A 24,667-nucleotide genomic window follows, 5' to 3' on the forward strand; every position below is an offset into this window, starting at 1 on the left:
CAAAAAATTCTCAAAACCCAAATCTAAGAACACCTCAAAACAATCATCCATCATGATCAAGTAGACTTCATCCCTGAAATGCAGGGATGGTTCAATCTGTGAATATCCATCAATGTAATCCACTATATAAACAAACTCAAAGAAAAAAAAACACGTGATCATTTCATTAGATGCCGAGTAAGCATTTGACAAAATTCAACACCACCTCATAGTAAAAGTCTTGGAAAGATCTGGAATTCAAGACCCTTACCTAACCACAGTAAAAGCAGCATACAACAAACCAGTAGCCAACATCAAACTAAATGGAGAGAAACTTGAAGCAATCCCACTAAAATCAGGGACTAAACAAGACTGCACACTCTCTCCCTACTTATTCAATATAGGACTTTAAGTCCTAGCCAGAGCAGTCAGAAAACAAAAGGTCAAAGGGATACAAATTTGAAAAGAAGAAGACAAAACATCACTACTTGCAGATGATATGATAGTATACTTAAGTAACCCCAAAAATTTCACCACAGAACTCCTAAACCTGATGAACAATTTCAGCAAAGTGGCTGGATATAAAATTAACTCAAACAAATCAGTAGCATTCCTCTACTCAAAAGATAAACAGGCTGAGGAAGAAATTCAGAAAATGACACCCTTCACAATAGTCACAAATAATATAAAATACACCATTATACTCGATGTAACTCTAACCAAGTAAGTGAAATATCTGAATGACAAGAACTTCAAGTCTCTGAAGAAAGAAATTGAAGATCTCAGAAGATGGAAAGATCTCCCATGCTCATGGATTGGCAGGATTAATATAGTAAAAATGGCCATATTGCCAAAATCAATCTATAGATTCACTGCAATCCAGATCAAAATTCCAACTCAATTCTTCATAGAGTTAGAAAGAGCAATTTGCAAATTCATTTGGAATAACAAAAAATCCAGGTTAGTGAAAACTATCCTCAACAATAAAAGAACTTCTGGGGGAATCACTATTCCTGACCTTGAGCTGTATTACAAAACAATAGTGATAAAAAAAACTGTACGGTATTGGTAAAGAGACAGTCAGGTAGATCAATAGAATAGAATTGAAGACCCAGAAATGAACCCTCACACCTATGCTCACTTGTTTTGACAAAGGAGCTAAAACCATCCAATGGAAAAAAGACAGCATTTTCAACAAAAGGTACTGGTCCCAGCTTCTGGAGAAAGAGAAACACTCCTCCACTATTGACTGGATTGCAAACTGGCACAACCACTCTGGAAATTAGTCTATTGGTTTCTGAGTAAATTAGACATAGTACTACCTGAGGATCCAGCTATACCACCTCTAGGCATATACCCATAAGATGTTCCAACATATAACAAGGACACATGCTCCATTATATTCATAGCAGCCTTATTTACAATAGCCAGAAGCTGGAAAGAACCCAGATGCCCTTCAACAGAGGAATGGATACAGAAAATGTGGTATATCTACACAATGGAGTACTACTCAGCTATCAAAAATAATCACTTCATGAATCAGAGAAAGAACTGGAAGAGCTTGAAGGGGCTCGAGACCCCATATGTACAACAATGTCAAGCAACCAGAGCTTCCAGGGACTAAGCCACTACCTAAAGACTATACATGGACTGACCCTGGACTCTGACCCCATAGGTAGCAATGAATATCCTAGTAAGAGCACCAGTGGAAGGGGAAGCCCTGGGTCCTGCTAAGACTGAACCCCCAGTGAACTAGACTATGGGGGGAGGGCGGCAATGGGGGGGAGGGTTGGGAGGGGAACACCCATAAGGAAGGGGAGCGGGGAGGGGGATGTTTGCCCGGAAACCGGGAAAGGGAATAACACTCGAAATGTATATAAGAAATACTCAAGTTAATAAAAAAAAAATAATCACTTCATGAAATTCATAGGCAAATGGATTGAAGTAGAAAATATCATCCTATGTGAATCACAGAAAAACACACATGGTATGCACTCACTGATAAGTGGATATTAGCCCAAAAGCTGGGAATAACCAAGATACAATTCATAGAGCACATGAAGCTCAAGAAGAAGGAAGACCAAAGTGTGGATGCTTCACTCCTTAAACAGGGGAACAAAAATATTCACAGGAGGAGATATGGAGACAAAGTTTAGAGACTTTGAGTCTGAAGAGACTGAAGGTACAGCCATTCAGAGCCTGTCCCACCTGGTGATCCAGCCCATATACATACAGCCACCAAACCCAGACAATATTGCTGAAGCCAAGAAGTTCATGCTGGCAGGAGCCTGATATAGTTGTCTCCTGAAAGGCTCTGCCAGAGCCTTACAAATATAGAGCCAGATGCTCACAGCCAACCATTCAACTGAGAACACGGTCCTCAATGGAGGAGTTAGAGAAAGGACTGAAGTAGCTAAAGGGGTTTGCAATCCCATAAGAAGACCAACAATATCAACCAACCAGAGCTCCCAGGGACTAAACCACCATCCCAAGAGTACACAGGGTTGGACCTATGGCTCCAGCTGCATATGTAGCAGAGGACAGCCTCGTCAGGGATCAAATGGAGGAGAGGCCCTTGGTCCTGTCAACCTCAATGCCCCAATGTAAGGGAATGTCAGGGCAGGGAGGTGGGAAGGAATAAGTGGGTGAGTGGGGAACACCCTCATAGAGGGAGAAGAGGAGATGGGATAGTGAGTTGCTGGAGGGGAAACTGGGAAATTTGAAATGTAAATTTAAAAAATACCCAATAAAAGAAAAAAGTTAAAAACAAACAAACAAACAAAAAACCTGGAGTTCTCCATACCTATGAGTTATCTAGATAGGCGCCAATGAGCTTTCTTTCTTATGTATTCTTTCCGGCAAAAAGGTATTTAATCCCAGTTTCACCCTGAGTGCGGTGTATGCATTCACATTTGCCATCAAGTAAAACCGTTTGGACATCATCTCCTTTATCAATGATGGCTGTGGGGCTGTGGGGCTGTGGGGTCGGGGGAGGACTTTCTTGTAATGAGCTGAGCCTAAATCTCCTGGAGAAGGTCTTCCCTCTTTCAGCCCTCCTTACTCTCCGCAGTCTCTTGGAAACAGACTGGATTCTGCCCCTGTCCTGTTCTCAGCCTTCCCCTTCTTCCTGGTAAGTAGACACCCTGAGGACCCTCCACCAATTTTCACTCCCAGCGGCAGGCTAGCGGCACCTGGATACACAGGAGACTGGGAACCACAGCTCCTGTCTCAGACCCTGCTGTTTCTCACTTGGGGAAACACAGACTCGGACCTCTATTACGGACTGTGTTTTGCCTCCCCAGAGCAGCTTGCCGGCAGTGATTGGGCACCCCGGGAGTGAAGCAGACAAGTAGGCAGTTGGATGCCAATGGAAGTGCAAGTGGTTTAGGGCTACAGAAAGTCTCGTGCTCAGTGTAAAGCCAGGTCTTCCGTGACACACTGGAAAGCCATACTGCCACTGTGTGGATGCTACAAGTTACCACAACTTCAGACAATGGCAATGTGTTCTCTCACAGCTCTCTAGGCAGCTGTGGAACTAGGGAGCAGAGGATGGCACCCTCACATTTTCTCCAAAGGAGAAACCATTTCTTGCTCCCCGCGACCCCCGTGCCAGTTGGTGGCTGCTGGCATTGCTGGGTATCCTTGGTTAGAGCAGCCTCTCTCCATCCTCTGCCTACATCCGTCTTTGGAACATCTCTTCTGCATGCCTTTCCGCTTCAGCGGCCAGCCTCCCTCTGAACATTTTCTTCCTCCTCCTCCCCCTCCTCCTCCTCCTCCTCCTCCTCCTCCCCCTCCTCCTCCTCCTCCTCCTCACGATCATCATGATCATCATCATGATTATCCTTACTTCCTCTGGTCTCTTTCCTTCTACTCATCTTCCTTTTCCTTTTCCTTCTTCTTCCTCTTCCTCTTCCCCCTTCCTCCTCCTTTTATTCTTATCCTTTATTTTTTGGATGGGAAAGTATGATAACTAATCTTGTTTGTCAACTTAGCTAAATGTACAATCTACTACAATGGAAACTGCTGACACCCCTGTGAAGAATTTTTTTATCAAATTATTTGAAGCAGAAAGACCTACCCTAAATCTGGGCCAACCTCCTGGTGGCAGCCCATATAAAAGGACATGGACGAAGGAAACTGATCTTTGCCTGCTTGCCCTCACTCTTGCTAGCAAGATCATCTACTCTTGCTGCTGCATTCCTTCACTGGTATTAAAACCAATCTCTATGGGATTCCAACAGGGACTGAAGGTCAACATCTCTCCAGGAATCCTCCAGGACTCCAGGACCAGATTGGTATTGCTGGACAACTGTCTGATTCTCAGTTTTCCAAGCACAATACAGGCATTGTTCGCCCATCCAGACTAGAACCTATAAGCCAATCTATTAACACCCATATCAATTCCTATAGAGAACCCCAACACAAAGGAGTGTGGTAGATAGCTTTATGTCAACTTGATATAAGCTAGAGTTAGAGGGGGAAGCCTCAATTAAAAAAATATTTCCATAAGATCAGGTTGTAGATAACCCCGTAGAGCACGTTCTTAATTAGTGATTTATTGCGGCAGGCCAAACCCATTGTAAGTGGTGCAATCCCTGGGCTGGTGGCTCTATAAGAAAGCAGGCTGAGCAAGCCAGAGGGAGAAAACAAGAAGCAGCACTTCTCTACGGAGTCTCCACAAGCTCCTGCCTCCAGGTTTCTATCCAGTTTGAATTCCTGGGCCTTCCTCAATGGACTGTGACTCTGGGTTTGTAAACCAAATAAACCTCTCCTCCTCAATTAGCTTTTAGTCATGGTATTTCATAGCAACAATAATACCACTAGATAGGACAAAAATTGATACCAGAAGTGGAGTATTGTTGTGAAATACCTGACCATGGAGGGTATTTGGAGGTTGGGAGACGGGGAGTTGGTACTTTGGGCTAGAAAGATCACTGAGTGTTCAAACATTGATTTGTTCTGCTGGCAGTTTGGAATATAAAAATGTTAAGAGTAATGCAGATGATGCTTGTGATGTTTTTAGAGGGAAAATTAAGAGTCCTTAAATAGCTCTATCAGGATCATTTGCCATTTTAAGTTAAGAATCTGTGGTTCTCATTAGCTGAGACTGAAGAATAAGCTATAATTAACATGATACCAGAACCACTGAAATAAAACCTTTACTTTGCCGGGACTATTGATGCTGGTCAGCTGAAGCTGAAAAGTTTGTGGGAACTAGGAAACGACCATCGCTGTGGCGAAATCTTCTGGGAAATGCCTCCTAGAGTCAACACATAGAACCTGGGCTCCAGAGGGAGCCAAATTTGGATCTTACGATGGCAGCCAAACTTTGTTATGTATAAGAGTCCCCCAGGTATTATATATAGGGATGTCATTAGATTGGTTTGCAGGATGTAGTCTGGGTGAGCAAACAATGCCTGTATTGTGCTTGGAAAACTGAGAATCAGACAGTTGTCCAGCAATACCAATCCGGTCCTGGAGTCCTGGAGGATTCCTGGAGAGATGCTGACCTTCGGTCTCTGTTGGAATCCCTTAGAGATTGGTTTTAATACCAGTGAAGGAGTGCAACAGCAAGAGTAGATGATCTTGCTAGCAAGAGTGAGGGCAAGCAGGCAAAAAGCAGTTTCCTTCATCCATGTCCTTTAACATGGGCTGCCACCAGGAGAGTGGTACTGGTTTTGAAGGCATGAAAGGGTCATGGGGAGCAACTGAAGTTTTGCTTTGTGAGAGGACGGGAGAGGCCATTGTGAAGGTTATGGGGAAGTTTAAGGCCCTGTGCCATGAAGAGAGCCCAAGAAAAGCTACTGGTGTATGTGAAGCCCTGTCGCCACAGAAAACCCCAGCATTCTGAGATGCCAGTGCCAAGGGACAACCACCAAGCAGTTATGGAGAGGAGTCAGCCAGAGCTGAGGAGACAAACCATATATGATGCAGAGGGTGGATCTGGAGCAGGAGCCTGAGGCCCTTGAAGAAGCCCAGAAGAGCATATATGAATCCCAAATGCTGGGCACATACATGGTTTATATGGTTGAGTTTGGTTTTATTTTGACCCAATTGTGATTGTGTCCTGCTTCTTCCTTCTTGAAATAAGAAAGTATGCATTTATTTATTTGTTTGTTTGTTTGTTTGTTTGTTTAGATATGAACCCAAAGTTGAGAGACTTTTGATTTTAGAATAGACTTCGGATTTTTTTAAGTGTTTGAGTTTTTAAGACTTTTTCAGGTTTGTAAATTGTTTTATATTGTGATGTTTATATTAATATGAGATCTTGGAGATGAACAAGAGAAAGGTTGTGGCTTCACAGTGATGTGTTTGTGTCTCAAGTTAACAAGAGATCAAGGAGGATAAGAAACTCTCCATTTAGGAGGAGGAGGCTCACACTATAACCCAGACTGGCATGCCAACTCACTACCATCTTTCTGCCTCAGGCTTGAGTACCTGGTTGACAGATATAAGCCATCACACACAGACCACCTCTGAACTTCTAAGGATACGTATTAGCGGGGCCTCTGTGTGTGTGTGTGTGTGTGTGTGTGTGTGTGTGTGTGTGTGTGTGTGTGTTACTCCCAATCAAACTCAGGGCCTTTGGCATTAATTCATGTGTTGGCTTAGAATAAAAAATAACATAGTAAGTGAAAAACTAAGGACCCCATTGGGGTCCCCATTGAAGAGTTAGAGAAAAAGGATTGAAGGAACTGAAGAGGTTTACAACCCCACAAGAACAACAATACCAACCAACCAGAGCCCCCAGGGATTAAACTACCATCCAAAGAGTACACATAGACAGACCCATGGCTCCAGCTGCATATGTAGCAGAGGACGGCATTGTTGGGCACCAATGGGAGGAGAAGCCCTTGGTCCTGCCAATGCTTGACCCCCTAGTGCAGGGGAATGTCAGGGCGGGGAGGTGGGAAGGAGTAGGTGTTTGGGGAGGGGGAACACCCTTATAGAAGAAGGGGGAGGGGGTAGGATAGGGAGTGTATGGATGGGAAACCAGGAAAGAGGATCATTTGAAATGTAAATAAATTTTAAAATATATCCAATAAAAAATGAAAATTCTAAGGAAGAAGCTATATAGAGAATGAAGAAATAAGAAATTCCAATTTTCCCCAGAACTCAGGCTTCTAAGAGAAGCATGAGTTAAGAGCCCAGCCTAAGCTACTCAGCAAGTTTGAGGCCAGTTAGACAGTATATAAACACATCTCATATACACCCACACAACATACACCCTCACACACACACTCTCTCTCACACACATACACACTCAAAAGAAAAGGTCAAAATCTGCAAATATTAAGGGCAAAGGCTCAAGATGCCCAAGTAAATTATTAGATCTCAATGCCAATCCTGGCACGGTGGCTCAGACCTATAACCCCAGCACTTGAGAGACAGCCAGGAGGTTGGCCACAGGTCGTGGCTAGCCTGGGATATATAGTGTGTTCTGGGTCAACGAGGTTAACATTCAAAGAGCATATCTATAAAGCCACAGAAGCTGGAGAGACAGCCATCGCAAAGGACCTGACTTGAATTCCTCATACCCACGGGTGGCTCACTTGTAACTCTTGCTCCAGGAGAAGATGATGTTTCAGCCTGTTAGGTGCACCTACACTCACATGTGCACACACACACTTAAGAATGAAAATAAGACCTAAAGCAACAACAAAAAGTAAATAAAGTCCAACACTGGGAGGCTGAGGCAAGAAGACGGACACAAATTCTTAGCTACTATAGGCTTCAGAGTAAAACCCTGTCACCTAAATAAATAAATAATAAATAATTTTAAAAAAACACCAAGTCATGAAGTAACTTCAGAACAGCATAAACCTTTGGGGTAAACAGAGAGAATGTGTGTTAGAAATGAAGACATTGCATGATCTATTTTTTCTATTATCGTTATGCTAAACTGTGCCAACATATTTAGTATCTCTTAAAAATAAACTTTAAATAGGTAGTTCCTTAAGTTCAAATGCTAAATCTCTAAGACTTACTTCTGAACCAGGTACGCTCACACTTACATTTGTAGTTCATGGAGCCAATGTAAAGTTTTAGCCATGGTGCGCCCATCATTACAGTGAGGTGTCGGGACTCCATACAAGTTAAATCTATGGAAACTTGCTGGGTTATACTTTCGGTTCTTTGCTTCTCCTGTGGGTGGTAGGAGCAGGGAATAAGACTTCTGAGTTAAGCCATACACAGAAAAAAAAAATCTTTATTTTAAAGAGAGCACACTGTTTTCTCGTTGGCACAGGATTTGTGAGACAAGACTGGAATGTACCCATACAGGTAGCTGTGCAGACTCGGCTGCAGGTAACAAAGGCCTCACCCGCACATGCTGGGACACCACGGAATGTTACATACAGAGCTCTTTGTGTTCTTGTTTGTAAGATATGGTAGCTTATGTCTTTAATCTCAGTACATAGGAAGCCGAGAAGTGGATGGTGAATTCCAGGCCTACCTGAACCACATCGTGAGATCAAGTCTCAGAAAGAAAAAGAAACAAACAAACCTGGAAAACTCAAGCAAACAAACAAACAAAAAAACCATAGACACCACCCAAAACTGGTAAGATTAATAAATGAATTCAGGGAAGCTGAAGGATATGAAAATCAATATACAAAAATAACCAGGGAGGGGGCAATCTGTGACTACCAGAGCCGACAGAATGACTGCCCACATGAGGCAAGGAGATCTGGTTCAAAATGCCTCATTACTCAGGGTTGGTAAAAAACATCTACAGTCTGACGCTGGACAGTTTATCGTAGGCATATTTAAGTATAGTATAATTTGGGAAAAAGTTTCTCGGTTTTCTTCAGAAACTTACATTCCAAATGCTAGAAAACTTAGAAGAAATGGGGAAGTAGCATTATTTGCAGATAATATGATTTTATAAATAAAATACCCTAAAATCTCCACCAGGAACCTTTTACAGGTGACAAAAGCTTTTAACAAAGTAGTAAAATACAAAAGTAACACAAAAAAATCAGTACCCTTCCCATTTACCAAGGACAAACAGACTGAGAAAGAAGTATGGAAAACACTTTACACACACACACACACACACACACACACACACACACACACACACACACCTTGCTCTAAGCAAAAAAGTAAAAGACATATAATAAAAACTTTAAGATATTAAGGAAATAAATTGAAGACATTAAAGGATGGAAAGATCTCATGCTCAGATCAGTAGAGTTTATATAGTGATACAGCAATTTTACCAAAAGCAATGCACAAATTCAATGCAATGCCCATCAAAACTTTAACACAATTCTCCATGGATCTTGAAAGAACAATTTTCAGCTTCATATGGAAACACACACACACACACACACACACACACACACACACACACACATGAAAGAAAAGGATACCTAAAACAACCCTTAATAATAAAAGAACTACACAGGGTATACCACCAATCTCAAGTTGTACTACAGAGCTATAGTAATGAAAAGTAGCATGGTACTTGTATAAAAACAGACATGTTGGTCAATGGAATGGAATTGAAGACCCAGATACAATCCCATATACATGTGGATACCTGATATTTGATAAAGAAGCCAGAATACGCACAAGAAAAATGACAGAATCTTCAACAAATAATGCTGGGCAAACTGAATAGAAAAGACGTTCTGAAACAGAACATGAATAGCACAGGCACTAAAAACAACAATTAATAAACAGGACCTCGTGAAATTGGGAACCTTCTCTATGGCAAAGGGCAGTAGCATTCAAACAAAGGAGCAGGGGACTGGAGAGATGGCTCAGTGGTTAGAGCACTGACTGCTCTTCCAGAGGTCCTGAGTTCAATTCCCAGCAACCACATGGTGGCTCACAACCATCTGTAATGGGATCTGATGCCCTCTTCTGGTATGTCTGAAGACAGTGATAGTGACATATATAAAAAAAAAAAAATAAATCTTTAAAAAAAAAAAAGGAGCAGGCTATACAATAGAAAAAGGTAAGTACAACATCAGATAATGGGTCAATAGCTAAAATACATAAAGAACTAAAAAAAAACTGGACATCAAGGAAGCAACCCAATTAAAAATTGAACTATAAAAGCACAACATCCATCAAAGATGAAACATAAATGGTCAATAAACAAAGAGACGCTCAATAACCTTAGCCATCAGGGAAATACAGATCAAAACAACTTTGAAACTCCATCTTATACCAACAAATGGCCAAGATCAATAAAACAAATGATAACTTATGCAGGGTTGTCATCTGTGAGGGAAGGGGTGGGGGAAGGGGAACATTCAGCTGTTGTTGATGGGAGTGCAAACTTGTACAGCCATTATGGAAATCAATGTGGTAATTCCTTAGGAGGCAGGAAATAGATTTACCCGTAGATCCAGTGATGCAACTCTTGCGCGTTATACGCAAAGGACTCTATATCTTACTACAAAGGTATTTGCTTGTCTATGTTCAGTGCTGCTCAATTCATAATGCCCAGAGACTGGAAACAGTCTAGATGTCCATCAGTGGATGAATGGATAAAGAAAATGCGATTCATGTATACAATGGAGTATTACCAAGCAGTTAAAAATATGAAATCATGACATTCTTGAATACGTTGGTGGAGTTAGAGAAAAGATCCAAAAAGACAAATATGTCATGTAGTCACTTTTTATAGTTTAGATGTTAAGTCTTCAGTAATCAAGTTACTGTCCACATAATCACTGAGGTACAGTATAAACTAAGAAATTGAGGGAGAAAAGGATCTTCCAAGGACATGGAAATAATATATACTTATGGGTACATAAGAAGAGATCTCGAGACCCAACCGCCTGGTCAGGTGGGCACTCCTGAGGCTGCAGAGCGGAAGAGACCACCAACACTGCTCACCCCTGCCCACATCCCTGGCCCAAGAGGAAACTGTATAAGGCCTCTGGGCTCCCGTGGGGGAGGGCCCAGGAGCGGCAGGACCCCTGCCGGAGACACCGCCGGACCCTGAAGGAAACAGACCAGATAAACAGTTCTCTGCACCCAAATCCCGTGGGAGGGAGAGCTAAACCTTCAGAGAGGCAGACAGGCCTGGGAAACCAGAAGAGACTGCTCCCTGCACACACATCTCGGACGCCAGAGGAAAAAGCCAAAGACCATCTGGAACCCTGGTGCACTGAAGCTCCCGGAAGGGGCGGCACAGGTCTTCCTGGTTGCTGCCGCTGCAGAGAGCCCCTGGACAGCACCCCACGAGCAAACCTGAGCCTCGGGACCACAGGTAAGACCAAATTTTCTGCTGCAAGAAAGCTGCCTGGTGGACTCAAGACACAGGCCCACAGGAACAGCTGAAGACCTGTAGAGAGGAAAAACTACACGCCCGAAAGCAGAACACTCTGTCCCCATAACTGACTGAAAGAGAGGAAAACAGGTCTACAGCACTCCTGACACACAGGCTTATAGGACAGTCTAGCCACTGTCAGAAATAGCAGAACAAAGTAACACTAGAGATAATCTGATGGCGAGAGGCAAGCGCAGGAACCCAAGCAACAGAAACCAAGACTACATGCCATCATCGGAGCCCAATTCTCCCACCAAAACAAACATGGAATATCCAAACACACCAGAAAAGCAAGATCTAGTTTCAAAATCATATTTGATCATGATGCTGGAGGACTTCAGGAAAGACCTGAACACACTTAGGGAAGCACAGGAAAACATTAATAAACAAGTAAAAGCCTACAGAGAGGAATCGCAAAAATCCCTGAAAGAATTCCAGGAAAACACAAACAGTTGAAGGAATTAAAAATGGAAATAGAAGCAATCAAGAAAGAACACATGGAAACAACCCTGGATATAGAAAACCAAAAGAAGAGACAAGGAGCTGTAGATACAAGCTTCACCAACAGAATACAAGAGATGGAAGAGAGAATCTCAGGAGCAGAAGATTCCATAGAAATCATTGACTCAACTGTCAAAGATAATGTAAAGCGGAAAAAGCTACTGGCCCAAAACATACAGGAAATCCAGGACTCAATGAGAAGATCAAACCTAAGGATAATAGGTATAGAAGAGAGTGAAGACTCCCAGCTCAAAGGACCAGTAAATATCTTCAACAAAATCATAGAAGAAAACTTCCCTAACCTAAAAAAAGAGATACCCATAGACATACAGGAAGCCTACAGAACTCCAAATAGATTGGACCAGAAAAGAAACACCTCCCGTCACATAATTGTCAAAACACCAAACGCACAAAATAAAGAAAGAATATTAAAAGCAGTAAGGGAAAAAGGTCAAGTAACATATAAAGGGAGACCTATCAGAATCACACCAGACTTCTCGCCAGAAACTATGAAGGCCAGAAGATCCTGGACTGATGTTATACAGACCCTAAGAGAACACAAATGCCAGCCCAGATTACTGTATCCAGCAAAACTCTCAATTAACATTGATGGAGAAACCAAGATATTCCATGACAAAACCAAATTTACACAATATCTTTCTACAAATCCAGCACTACAAAGGATAATAAATGGTAAAGCCCAACATAAGGAGGCAAGCTATACCCTAGAAGAAGCAAGAAACTAATCGTCTTGGCAACAAAACAAAGAGAATGAAAGCACACAAACATAACCTCACATCAAATATGAATATAACGGGAAGCAATAATCACTATTCCTTAATATCTCTCAATATCAATGGCCTCAACTCCCCAATAAAAAGACATAGATTAACAAACTGGATACGCAACGAGGACCCTGCATTCTGCTGCCTACAGGAAACACACCTCAGAGACAAAGACAGACACTACCTCAGAGTGAAAGGCTGGAAAACAACTTTCCAAGCAAATGGTCAGAAGAAGCAAGCTGGAGTAGCCATTCTAATATCAAATAAAATCAATTTCCAACTAAAAGTCATCAAAAAAGATAAGGAAGGACACTTCATATTCATCAAAGGAAAAATCAACCAAGATGAACTCTCAATCCTAAATATCTATGCCCCAAATACAAGGGCACCTACATATGTAAAAGAAACCTTACTAAAGCTCAAAACACACATTGCACCTCACACAATAATAGTGGGAGATTTCAACACCCCACTCTCATCAATGGACAGATCATGGAAACAGAAATTAAACAGTGATGTAGACAGACTAAGAGAAGTCATGAGCCAATTGGACTTAATGGATATTTATAGAACATTCTATCCTAAAGCAAAAGGATATACCTTCTTCTCAGCTCCTCATGGTACTTTCTCCAAAATTGACCATATAATTGGTCAAAAAACGGGCCTCAACAGGTACAGAAAGATAGAAATAATCCCATGCGTGCTATCGGACCACCACGGCCTAAAACTGGTCTTCAATAACAATAAGGGAAGAATGCCCACATATACGTGGAAATTGAACAATGCTCTACTCAATGATAACCTGGTCAAGGAAGAAATAAAGAAAGAAATTAAAAACTTTTTAGAATTTAATGAAAATGAAGATACAACATACTCAAACTTATGGGACACAATGAAAGCTGTGCTAAGAGGAAAACTCATAGCGCTGAGTGCCTGCAGAAAGAAACAGGAAAGAGCATATGTCAGCAGCTTGACAGCACACCTAAAAGCTCTAGAACAAAAAGAAGCAAATACACCCAGGAGGAGTAGAAGGCAGGAAATAATCAAACTCAGAGCTGAAATCAACCAAGTAGAAACAAAAAGGACCATAGAAAGAATCAACAGAACCAAAAGTTGGTTCTTTGAGAAAATCAACAAGATAGATAAACCCTTAGCCAGACTAACGAGAGGACACAGAGAGTGTGTCCAAATTAACAAAATCAGAAATGAAAAGGGAGACATAACTACAGATTCGGAGGAAATTCAAAAAATCATCAGATCTTACTATAAAAACCTATATTCAACAAAATTTGAAAATCTTCAGGAAATGGACAATTTCCTAGACAGATACCAGGTATCGAAGTTAAATCAGGAACAGATAAACCAGTTAAACAACCCCATAACTCCTAAGGAAATAGAAGCAGTCATTAAAGGTCTCCCAACCAAAAAGAGCCCAGGTCCAGACGGGTTTAGTGCAGAATTCTATCAAACCTTCATAGAAGACCTCATACCAATATTATCCAAACTATTCCACAAAATTGAAACAGATGGAGCCCTACCGAATTCCTTCTATGAAGCCACAATTACTCTTATACCTAAACCACACAAAGACACAACAAAGAAAGAGAACTTCAGACCAATTTCCCTTATGAATATCGACGCAAAAATACTCAATAAAATTCTGGCAAACCGAATTCAAGAGCACATCAAAACAATCATCCACCATGATCAAGTAGGCTTCATCCCAGGCATGCAGGGATGGTTTAATATACGGAAAACCATCAACGTGATCCATTATATAAACAAACTGAAAGAACAGAACCACATGATCATTTCATTAGATGCTGAGAAAGCATTTGACAAAATTCAACACCCCTTCATGATAAAAGTCCTGGAAAGAATAGGAATTCAAGGCCCATACCTAAACATAGTAAAAGCCATATACAGCAAACCAGTTGCTAACATTAAACTAAATGGAGAGAAACTTGAAGCAATCCCACTAAAATCAGGGACTAGACAAGGCTGCCCACTCTCTCCCTACTTATTCAATATAGTTCTTGAAGTTCTAGCCAGAGCAATCAGACAACAAAAGGAGATCAAAGGGATACAGATCGGAAAAGAAGAGGTCAAAATATCACTATTTGCAGATGACATGATAGTATATTTAAGTGATCCCAAAAGTTCCACCAGAGAACTACTAAAGCTGATAAACAACTTCAGCAAAGTGGCTGGGTATAAAATTAACTCAAATAAATCAGTTGCCTTCCTCTATACAAAAGAGAAACAAGCCGAGAAAGAAATTAGGGAAACGACACCCTTCATAATAGACCCAAATAATATAAAGTACCTCGGTGTGACTTTAACCAAGCAAGTAAAAGATCTGTACAATAAGAACTTCAAGACACTGAGGAAAGAAATTGAAGAAGACCTCAGAAGATGGAAAGATCTCCCATGCTCATGGATTGGCAGGATTAATATGGTAAAAATGGCCATTTTACCAAAAGCAATCTACAGATTCAATGCAATCCCCATCAAAATACCAATCCAATTCTTCAAAGAGTTAGACAGAACAATTTGCAAATTCATCTGGAATAACAAAAAACCCAGGATAGCTAAAGCTATCCTCAACAATAAAAGGACTTCAGGGGGAATCACTATCCCTGAACTCAAGCAGTATTACAGAGCAATAGTGATAAAAACTGCATGGTATTGGTACAGAGACAGACAGATAGACCAATGGAATAGAATTGAAGACCCAGAAATGAACCCACACACCTATGGTCACTTGATTTTTGACAAAGGAGCCAAAACCATCCAATGGAAAAAAGATAGTATTTTCAGCAAATGGTGCTGGTTCAACTGGTGGGCAACATGTAGAAGAATGCAGATCGATCCATCCTTATCACCCTGTACAAAGCTTAAGTCCAAGTGGATCAAGGACCTCCACATCAAACCAGACACACTCAAACTAATAGAAGAAAAACTAGGGAAGCATCTGGAACACATGGGCACTGGAAAAAATTTCCTGAACAAAACACCAATGGCTTATGCTCTAAGATCAAGAATCGACAAATGGGATCTCATAAAACTGCAAAGCTTCTGTAAGGCAAAGGACACTGTGGTTAGGACAAAACGGCAACCAACAGATTGGGAAAAGATCTTTACCAATCCTACAACAGATAGAGGCCTTATTTCCAAAATATACAAAGAACTCAAGAAGTTAGATCGCAGGGAAACAAATAACCCTATTAAAAAATGGGGTTCAGAGCTAAACAAAGAATTCACAGCTGAGGAATGCCGAATGGCTGAGAAACACCTAAAGAAATGTTCAACATCTTTAGTCATAAGGGAAATGCAAATCAAAACAACCCTGAGATTTCACCTCACACCAGTGCGATTGGCTAAGATCAAAAACTCAGGTGACAGCAGATGCTGGCGAGGATGTGGAGAAAGAGGAACACTCCTCCATTGTTGGTGGGATTGCAGACTGGTAAAACCATTCTGGAAATCAGTCTGGAGGTTCCTCAGAAAATTGGACATTGAACTGCCTGATGATCCAGCTATACCTCTCTTGGGCATATACCCAAAAGATGCCTCAACATATAAAAGAGACACGTGCTCCACTATGTTCATCGCAGCCTTATTTATAATAGCCAGAAGCTGGAAAGAACCCAGATGCCCTTCAACAGAGGAATGGATACAGAAAATGTGGTACATCTACACAATGGAATATTACTCAGCTATCAAAAACAACGAGTTTATGAAATTCATAGGCAAATGGTTGGAACTGGAAAATATCATCCTGAGTGAGCTAACCCAATCACAGAAAGACATACATGGTATGCACTCATTGATAAGTGGCTATTAGCCCAAATGCTTGAATTACCCTAGATCCCTAGAACAAACGAAACTCAAGACGGATGATCAAAATGTGAATGCTTCACTCCTTCTTTAAATGAGGAAAAAGAATACCCTTGGCAGGGAAGGGAGAGGCAAAGATTAAAACAGAGACTGAAGGAACATCCATTCAGAGCCTGCCCCACATGTGGCCCATACATATACAGCCACCCAATTAGACAAGATGGATGAAGCAAAGAAGTGCAGACCGACAGGAGCCGGATGTAGATCGCTCCTGAGAGACACAGCCAGAATACAGCAAATATAGAGGCGAATGCCAGCAGCAAACCACTGAACTGAGAATAGGTCCCCTATTGAAGGAATCAGAGAAAGAACTGGAAGAGCTTGAAGGGGCTCGAGACCCCAAAAGTACAACAATGCCAAGCAACCAGAGCTTCCAGGGACTAAGCCACTACCTAAAGACTATACATGGACTGACCCTGGACTCTGACCCCATAGGTAGCAATGAATATCCTAGTAAGAGCACCAGTGGAAGGGGAAGCCCTGGGTCCTGCTAAGACTGAACCCACAGTGAACTAGTCTATGGGGGGAGGGCGGCAATGGGGGGAGGGTTGGGAGGGGAACACCCATAAGGAAGGGGAGGGGGGAGGGGGATGTTTGCCCGGAAACCGGGAAAGGGAATAACACTCGAAATGTATATAAGAAATACTCAAGTTAATAAAAAAAAAAAAAAAAAAAAAAAGAAGAGATCTCAATGGGTGAATTAAATGGAGGCACTGAGAAAAGGGGTAAGAAAAGAACAACTGACATTAAAGAGATATTTGAGGGGTCATATAAAAATCTAACACAGTAGAAGCTTCTTAAAATACATACAATATATGAAAGAAATATAAATGATATCACCAATTAGAGACCAACTGGACATCCCTTGTCACCAAATGAAACCCTCAATTCCAGTGATGGGTTACATCTACTGTGTTGTTGCCCAAAGGGACCCCCAAAGAAACCCCCAAACAACCCATGCTATTGCCAAGGTTATTGGTTGCTCTCCACAAACTGACAGTAATGCCCAGTTTCTGAAGTCAACATATACACAACTCACAGAACACGGAGAAATGGAGCTGGTGGTTACCAAGAAGCCTTTAGCCCTTCTAGCTAGTATTCACGGTACTAGAAGGCACTCTGCACGCTGCCCAAAAAGAAAGGCAAACAGCTGTTGTGGCAAATATTTTAAAAATCTGAACTTTTTAACCCACGCTAGCGCCAGCTAAGGGCACATGGCACTGTGGGGTATCCGTATCTCATCGACAGCCAGTTCCAGCTTGTCACTGCTCCACACTGGCCCCCTGGTACTCTCTAACCCGGGTGGTTGCTCCCTGGTGTTAGTTCTGGCACCGTGGGGCCATAAAGAACTAACAATAATTCATCCCAGAGACTCCACACTGCCCCCAAGTATTCTCTGACCTAGGCGGTCCACAAGCCATTCCAGCATGGCACCTTGCTACGCTGCTCCCTGAGTTAGATCTGGCACCAGAGGGCTATAAAACCTAAAATCAGGGCTCTAAAAGTCCAGCAGCAGCTGGCCTATCAGAGCTCATGGCCACAGACTCTGCCCACATTCCCAGCAACTGCTCCCTGGTAAAGTATAAATTCCCAACTACCCGGTAAAATCAAGACTCAGTAAACTGTAACTTAGCGATCAGATTTATATGTTAAATCCTCAGTCCCCAATACATTCACACAATAAACTCCCGAGCAATTGATAAAGATATTAACCGCCCACCTAGATAAGACAAATTTACCTCTAGAAGTCCATCCCTTAAGAAATATGTATAACTACCCATGGCCATTTAAGACCACCCGGATCTGGGTCGTCCTTCTCCGTCTCCATCTTGATTCTCTCACTTTCCCTTCTCTCGCGCCTTACCAAAATTTCGTCCACACCTTACTGTTTTACTGTCCAATCATGGCCTTGACCTAATTTGTGCCAGCCCTCACCTAAATACAGACATCAACCTACAAACAGAAACTGAGCTACAAACCCTGAGAGTTACAGTGCTGCCTTGCACACACAATACCCTAGTGCAACAGTAGCAGAATACTCGTGGTAGGAACCCACCAGCACCTGAGCGGATAAAAGGCCACTCCATGAGGTAGAACCCAGGCCTGACACTGCACAAGTGGTCGAGAACATGAGGCTGGGTAGGCCATTGGCCTAAGAGGAAACCAAGCAATAAAATAGCTCCTGGTGACATCATCCATATCCATAGACGGGTATCTCACCCAGCCATTATCAGGCTTCCTCTTCAGTAAGTGGGCACTCATATGGAGACCCACAAATGGGCGATATTCAGAGAGTGAGACTTTGGAACACAGGCCTAAATGGGATGTCTTCCGCAAACCCTTCTCCTCAGGGCTTGGTGATCTACGTAGAAGAGGAGGCTGAAAGATCATAAGAGTCTGCAGGGATGGATGACACAACAGGACTGACGGACATGTGAACTCATAGAGACTGGGATAGCATGCACAAAGCCTGCACAGGTTCAAGAAAGATCCGCTCCAGGATAAAGAGGTGGAGGTGGACATGAGTTCTCATCCCTAACCAAGAAATTACCTCCAATTGACAACCATTTACAAAGGGAAAAAATGGCCTTCTCCAGTGGAGTCTTACTGGATATATAGACCACACTCAAAAGCAGGCCCAGTTGAAGATTGGCCAAACAAAACGAAATGAACTCATTGTGTTTTTGTAGACCCTTTATCTTACATTAGCTTGCTTGAGTATTTTTTATCTTAGTGTCTTTTGCTTGAACATTATGTTTTACAATTTTCTGTTTTTATGGGGTGTGTGTGTTTTTGTGTGTGTGTGTGTGTGTGTGTGTGTGTGTGTGTGCATTTCTTTTGCTTATTTTTTATTATTTTCTTTTATTCTGGATTTTGGTTTTTGTATTTGCCTGTTTTCTAAATATATAGATAAAGAAGGCATCGTGTTTGATGGGTGAGGTAGTAAGGATGATCTGAAGGAAGGGAAATTGTGATCAGAATACACTGTATGAAAAAAATTACTTTCAACAAAAATTAATGAAAAACCTGATATAGATACTAATATGGAAATATTACAAAATATCAAGAGACAAAACAAATCAAGTGGGAGTATATAGAAATATTTATACATCTCTATTGTACACTAAAGTACATACATGAACCAGGCATGGTGGTATACACCATATATCTCAGTATTTGGGAGGCCGAGGCAAGAGAATTCGATGCCAACTCTAAAGTTTGTTTGGAGCTGACCTGAACCAGATGGGAGCCTCTGTCTCAAAACAGAAAAAGAAAAAAAGGAAGAAAAGGGAATTTTTCCCTTACTAGAATACTGTGAGAAATCCTTCTCAATACTATTTATTTCTATATAGTTTGTATTTATTCAAGAAGTATCTGTCATTTCAGCAGTGGTTAAGTAAGTGCATTTTAAAGACTTTACGGATCCTGTTGCCACTGAACATTGTCGCTGGCATACTATTTAAAGCAACGCATTTTGAGCTTCATCTGCTTGCTTGCTTGCCTGCCTGTTTATTATTGAGACATGGTCTTACCATGTAGCTCTGACTGCCCTGGAACTCACTATGTAGTTCACGCTTGCTTTGAACTCTAAGTTCCTCCTGCTTCTGCCACCCAATTGCTAATTGCTAGGATTAATATGCTTCTCCTGTTATTATTAAACATATATAACAATCACTAAGTAATAGCACACCTCTTTGGAGCAGATCTCTGCAGATCTACAAAGATGTACTGTCTTGTATTGATGCTCTATAGACAAATAGTCATCTATTTAAGTCTTCTTCTCCTTAAGTCTTAATGATGATCCTACAAAAATTCCTAAAATTACATCAGTGATCATTGAGCACTTTTATAGTGGGACTGCTATCAAGTCTTTTTCTGATAGTCAAATCTGCAGTGAGAACTCTGCCAGTCTCCCAAGTGTCACCAGTTAATTGCTCTTAGATAGTGACCAGACTTTCTCCTACTTAGAGCACTTTCCAAGAGCTTGTAAAACAATTAACCAAAGGTCAGAAAAAGGGGACTAACGATTTATTATAGGTGCTAGGACAGAAGATAAAACATTGATTGGGTTTATCTATACAAAACTTCACTAATAACAGTTATGGCTTTAAACCCTCAGTGAACCTGCGGAGCTGAGACAAGTCTCTGGATGAGGTCTCAGGACAAGTGAGATGAATGTTTAGCCAGATTACTTCTAGTGGATACGCATGTAAACATTCTCTATTGTAAACTTCTATTTCAAATTTATGGTTTGATTTTTGTGTGTGAACTTGTGATGAACTTTTTTTTTTGTGATAAACTTTTTAACATGTGATCATGTATTCTGAAAGATGTATGAGTACTGAGGACAAAGAGACGAGGAAGGAGAGTAGTATTTTTCCCTTACTAGAATTTTTTTCCTCTCTCCACTTAGAAGAATTTCCAACACACACACACACACACACACACACACACACACTTAGGATCTTTCCGCTTTTTCCCTTAGATAGCTTTCATAGGAAACGTTTTACAACTTAGTACTAAACACTATAAACACTTTTCTTTTTTCTTTTTTCTTTTTTTCTTTTTTTTTTTGGAGCTGGGGACCGAACCCAGGGCCTTGTGCTTGCTAGGCAAGCGCTCTACCACTGAGCTAAATCCCCAACCCCTATAAACACTTTTCTAAGTGTCCCTCTTTCTTCCTGCGACTTCTGACTAGCAGGCTGAAAGTTAGAGCCCAGCAGTTCCTGCTGAGATAGTACAAAAGCTGTTTACCTAATCCTTTGCTGTTTTAGGAAGAGGTGCTAAGTGCCAGAGACTGCAGTTTCTGGCCTCAGAAGAACACAGAAGACAGGTCAGCTACAGTAGCAAGGTAACTTAGACTTAGATCAGTAAACTTTTTATTATACAGCAACCCTAAATATCTCGTAATACAAAGTCTTACCCCCGTATCTCATAAGACCAAGTCTGCGGATGCTCTCGCTGCTCTGCTGCCTCAAGAAAAAATGACAAAGAAGACCCCTCCTGAGGCTGGCCCCTGGCAGCGAGCATGACATCACGGGAAACTTATTTTTATTAATTTTAATTATGTATCTATGTGGGAGTAAGGGCACGTGAAGGCAGGTGGCCCTGGATGTCAGATAAGGGAAGGATCCCCTTGGAACTAGAGTTACAAGTGGTTGTGAACTAACAATGTGGGTGATGGTAACCAAACTCTGGCCTGCAAGAACAGTGCACACTTTCAACCACTGAGCCATTGGCTCTAGTAGCTTAACTAACTAGTCTTAAATGTTAACCATGAAGGGTCAGATTCTATTTTTCTAAACCTAGATGCTTCAGTGAAATTCAATGGATGAAAGCTAGAAAAATGTTCAGCTTATCAACTGTAGTTATCTTGAGCTAATGGTGTTACACGGTAACATTTGATTTTTCTTCATTTTTAGTATCCAAATTCTCTACAATGAGTTTATGCCTCAGCACCAAGAAAGAAAGAGAGAAAGAAAATGTAGATAGTGAAATGTTCAAAAGGCTATGAACCTTCCATAAAAATCAGCAAGTAAAGACAATTTTAGCCTCATCATTGTCCACTAGAGCTGTTCTTTCCCACCTCCGACAGGAGAAGGTTAATTGTGGGAGAAAGGACAAAGGGGCGATGAAGAAGAAGATGGAAAGTGAGCCATTAGAGTTGTTCTGTGTAGGGCACATGTGATGCATGTGTATGATGTGTGTGCATGTATATGTGCATGTATTCCTGCATGTAGGTGTGCTGTGTCAGTATGCATGTGAAGGTCACAGGACACCCTCGGGTGGCATGTTGGTCTTCTCCTTCTACCTTGTTAAAACAGGGTTTCTTTGATATTTTCTGCCAACGCATAGCTAGGCTCTCTGGCCAGTTCTTTCAGGAACTCTCCGAACTGGAATTACAGCCACATAATACGCTACCCAGCTTTATGTGGGTTCTGAAACAATTCCTCATTCTTGTGCAACAAGCACTTTACCCACTAAACAATGTGTTCAGCCCTATTCTAAATAGTTTTTAAGCATTCACCAATTCACATGGGTGCTCGCACACACACACAAACACACACACATCTAGTGATGGTCGTCTTTTGTTGTTGCTGTTTTGCTATAGGTTCTTGATATTCTGAAACATGGTCTTCTGTAGCCAAGAGTAGCCTGGAACTCCTAGTATCCTCCTGCATAAGTCATCATGCCCAGCTCCAAAGTAAACATTCTGACGAAACCAGGTATAGTGGCACATTCCTATAATCACCTCACTTGAGAGCTGGGGACAGGAATGTCAGGTCAAGGTAGCCTTCAGCTACACACTAAATTTTAGACAGAATGTTATTTTCATAAAAACTGTGGGAGTGCAGAAAGTATAAAGGAAGGCAGGTCAGGGAAGCAGAGGGAGAAAGATAAGGAAGGAGTCATAAGGAGAGACAAGAAGTCACGGGCATGAGAAGGTTACTCTGTTCAAGTGACCAAGGACAGCAGCAGTTGGAGACAGAGGTAGAGACTATCCATCCTTGGAAACACATTAAGGAGTGTAGAAACCAGCAGAGATTAGATGAGAAAGAAGAGAATGGCAGATTCCAGACAAGGCTTTCTTAAGACCCAAATCAGAATCTAATCATTTCGTTTGTCTATCAAGACTACATTCACATATTTTTCATTCAGATGTATTTTACAGCACTATAAAATTTAAGTTGATCCTTAAAATCATTCTAGTGCTGCAGTGCCATTAGACAAGACCTCTAAGTAGCTGATAAGCACCAAACTAAGCATATTTGCATGTACTCGACTCTCACAAGGTCACCATGCTACTCAAGAACTAAGACGGGTTAATGATCAGACATGTAAACTACTCAAGGTCTAAGACAGGAAATAAGTGAACTAAAATTTGATCCTAACCTGTGTAATATATAATTCTACACACTTGGCTAGGATTGGTGTTGCGTACTTCTAGTCCTAGCTAGGTGGGGGTTTGAGAAGGAAGGATTACTTAAGTCTAAGAGTTCAAGAGCATCCTAGGCAATGAAGATTCTTACACGTGGTAAGGGGTAGTGCTGACATTCTAGTAAGTATAGTAATCTCTAAAGCTAAAAGCCACTAAATAAAATAAGGCCACATAACATTTCCTCTTTCTCAGCTGACATACTTTATTATTGTTGTACCTGTGAGTTGGGAAGTGTACCACAGTGCACATGCAGAGGGCAGAAAACAACTTTCCATCTTCTGCTCTCTCAACAGTGTCATGTGGGTTCTGGCGATTAAACTTTGGTCATCAGTATTTTGTTTGTTTTGCTTCATTTTGTTTTATGTAGGTTTGGGGGATTAAATGCTGGTAGTCAGGTTTGTGTGGTAAACTAACTCCCTTATCCAATGAATCATCTCACTATGATTTTTCATTTTAATAATATATATATGTCTGCATTTATTTTATTGTTTTTGTGGTCTTGAGGCAAGATTTCACTCTGGCTAAGAAGGAACTAGAATTTGCTCTGTAGGAGAGAGTGGCCTCAAACTTCTGGCACACTCCTCCTACCTCAGCCTCCTACCTCAGCTCCTGAATGCTGAGACTATAGCAATGAGTCGATATACTCAACTATTTCTTTTCATTCATTTATTTATGTATTTATGTATTTGTTCATTTACATATTTTTGAGGCAGGGTCTCACTACATAGCTCAGGGTGGCCTAGAACTCACAGAGATTCGTTTTCCTTGGCCTCCAGAGTGCTGGGATTAGAGGCCTGTGCACTTGCTTGCTTGCTTGTTAGCTCGCCTGCATTCTTCTTTTTAAATATACAGCTTCGGTGTGTACACCATGCTAACCTCAAACCCACAATCTTCCTTCCACCTCCTAAGAGCTGGGACTACAATCACCTACTATCATGCCTAACTAGTTCTCTATTTTAAGAATTCGATGCATCTGTCTATGTGTTCTACAATACTGGCAAATTGCCATGTATGGATCAACTGCATCATCCATGAGGTGTCCAACTTCATGAACATTATGCTCTGTGCTTTTCTTGACAAATTTGAGGATCTCATATCCTCAGCCCCACTTTATACTGAGCAAGACTTACCTGCAAAATAATCATTGTGAGAGATAGTGTACAAATCATGTCCTTCCTGTCCTTCTTTAAACACATCTTCGAAGGATTTTGATGGATTCACAACGTCACGAACAGACAGCTCTGAAGAAGAATCAACAAGATCAATATT

General features: G+C 41.4%; 1 protein-coding gene across 5 annotated transcripts in view; it reads right to left on the bottom strand.

Moving 5' to 3' along the window:
* The window catches only part of Efhb (EF hand domain family, member B), a 71,314-nt gene that overhangs the window by 33,627 nt on the left and 13,020 nt on the right, over positions 1-24,667 (bottom strand). For all 5 annotated transcript variants that reach the window (XM_063266839.1, XM_039083162.1, XM_039083161.1 and 2 more), the window contains 2 exons: positions 24,529-24,639; positions 7,995-8,124 (listed from right to left, as the gene is read on the bottom strand). In XM_063266839.1, coding sequence (XP_063122909.1) covers positions 7,995-8,124; positions 24,529-24,639 — 241 coding nt within the window. The remainder of the gene's footprint in view (positions 1-7,994; positions 8,125-24,528; positions 24,640-24,667) is intronic.

The sequence above is a fragment of the Rattus norvegicus genome, chromosome 9 (genome assembly GCF_036323735.1).
Source record: "Rattus norvegicus strain BN/NHsdMcwi chromosome 9, GRCr8, whole genome shotgun sequence".
NCBI lineage: Eukaryota > Metazoa > Chordata > Mammalia > Rodentia > Muridae > Rattus > Rattus norvegicus.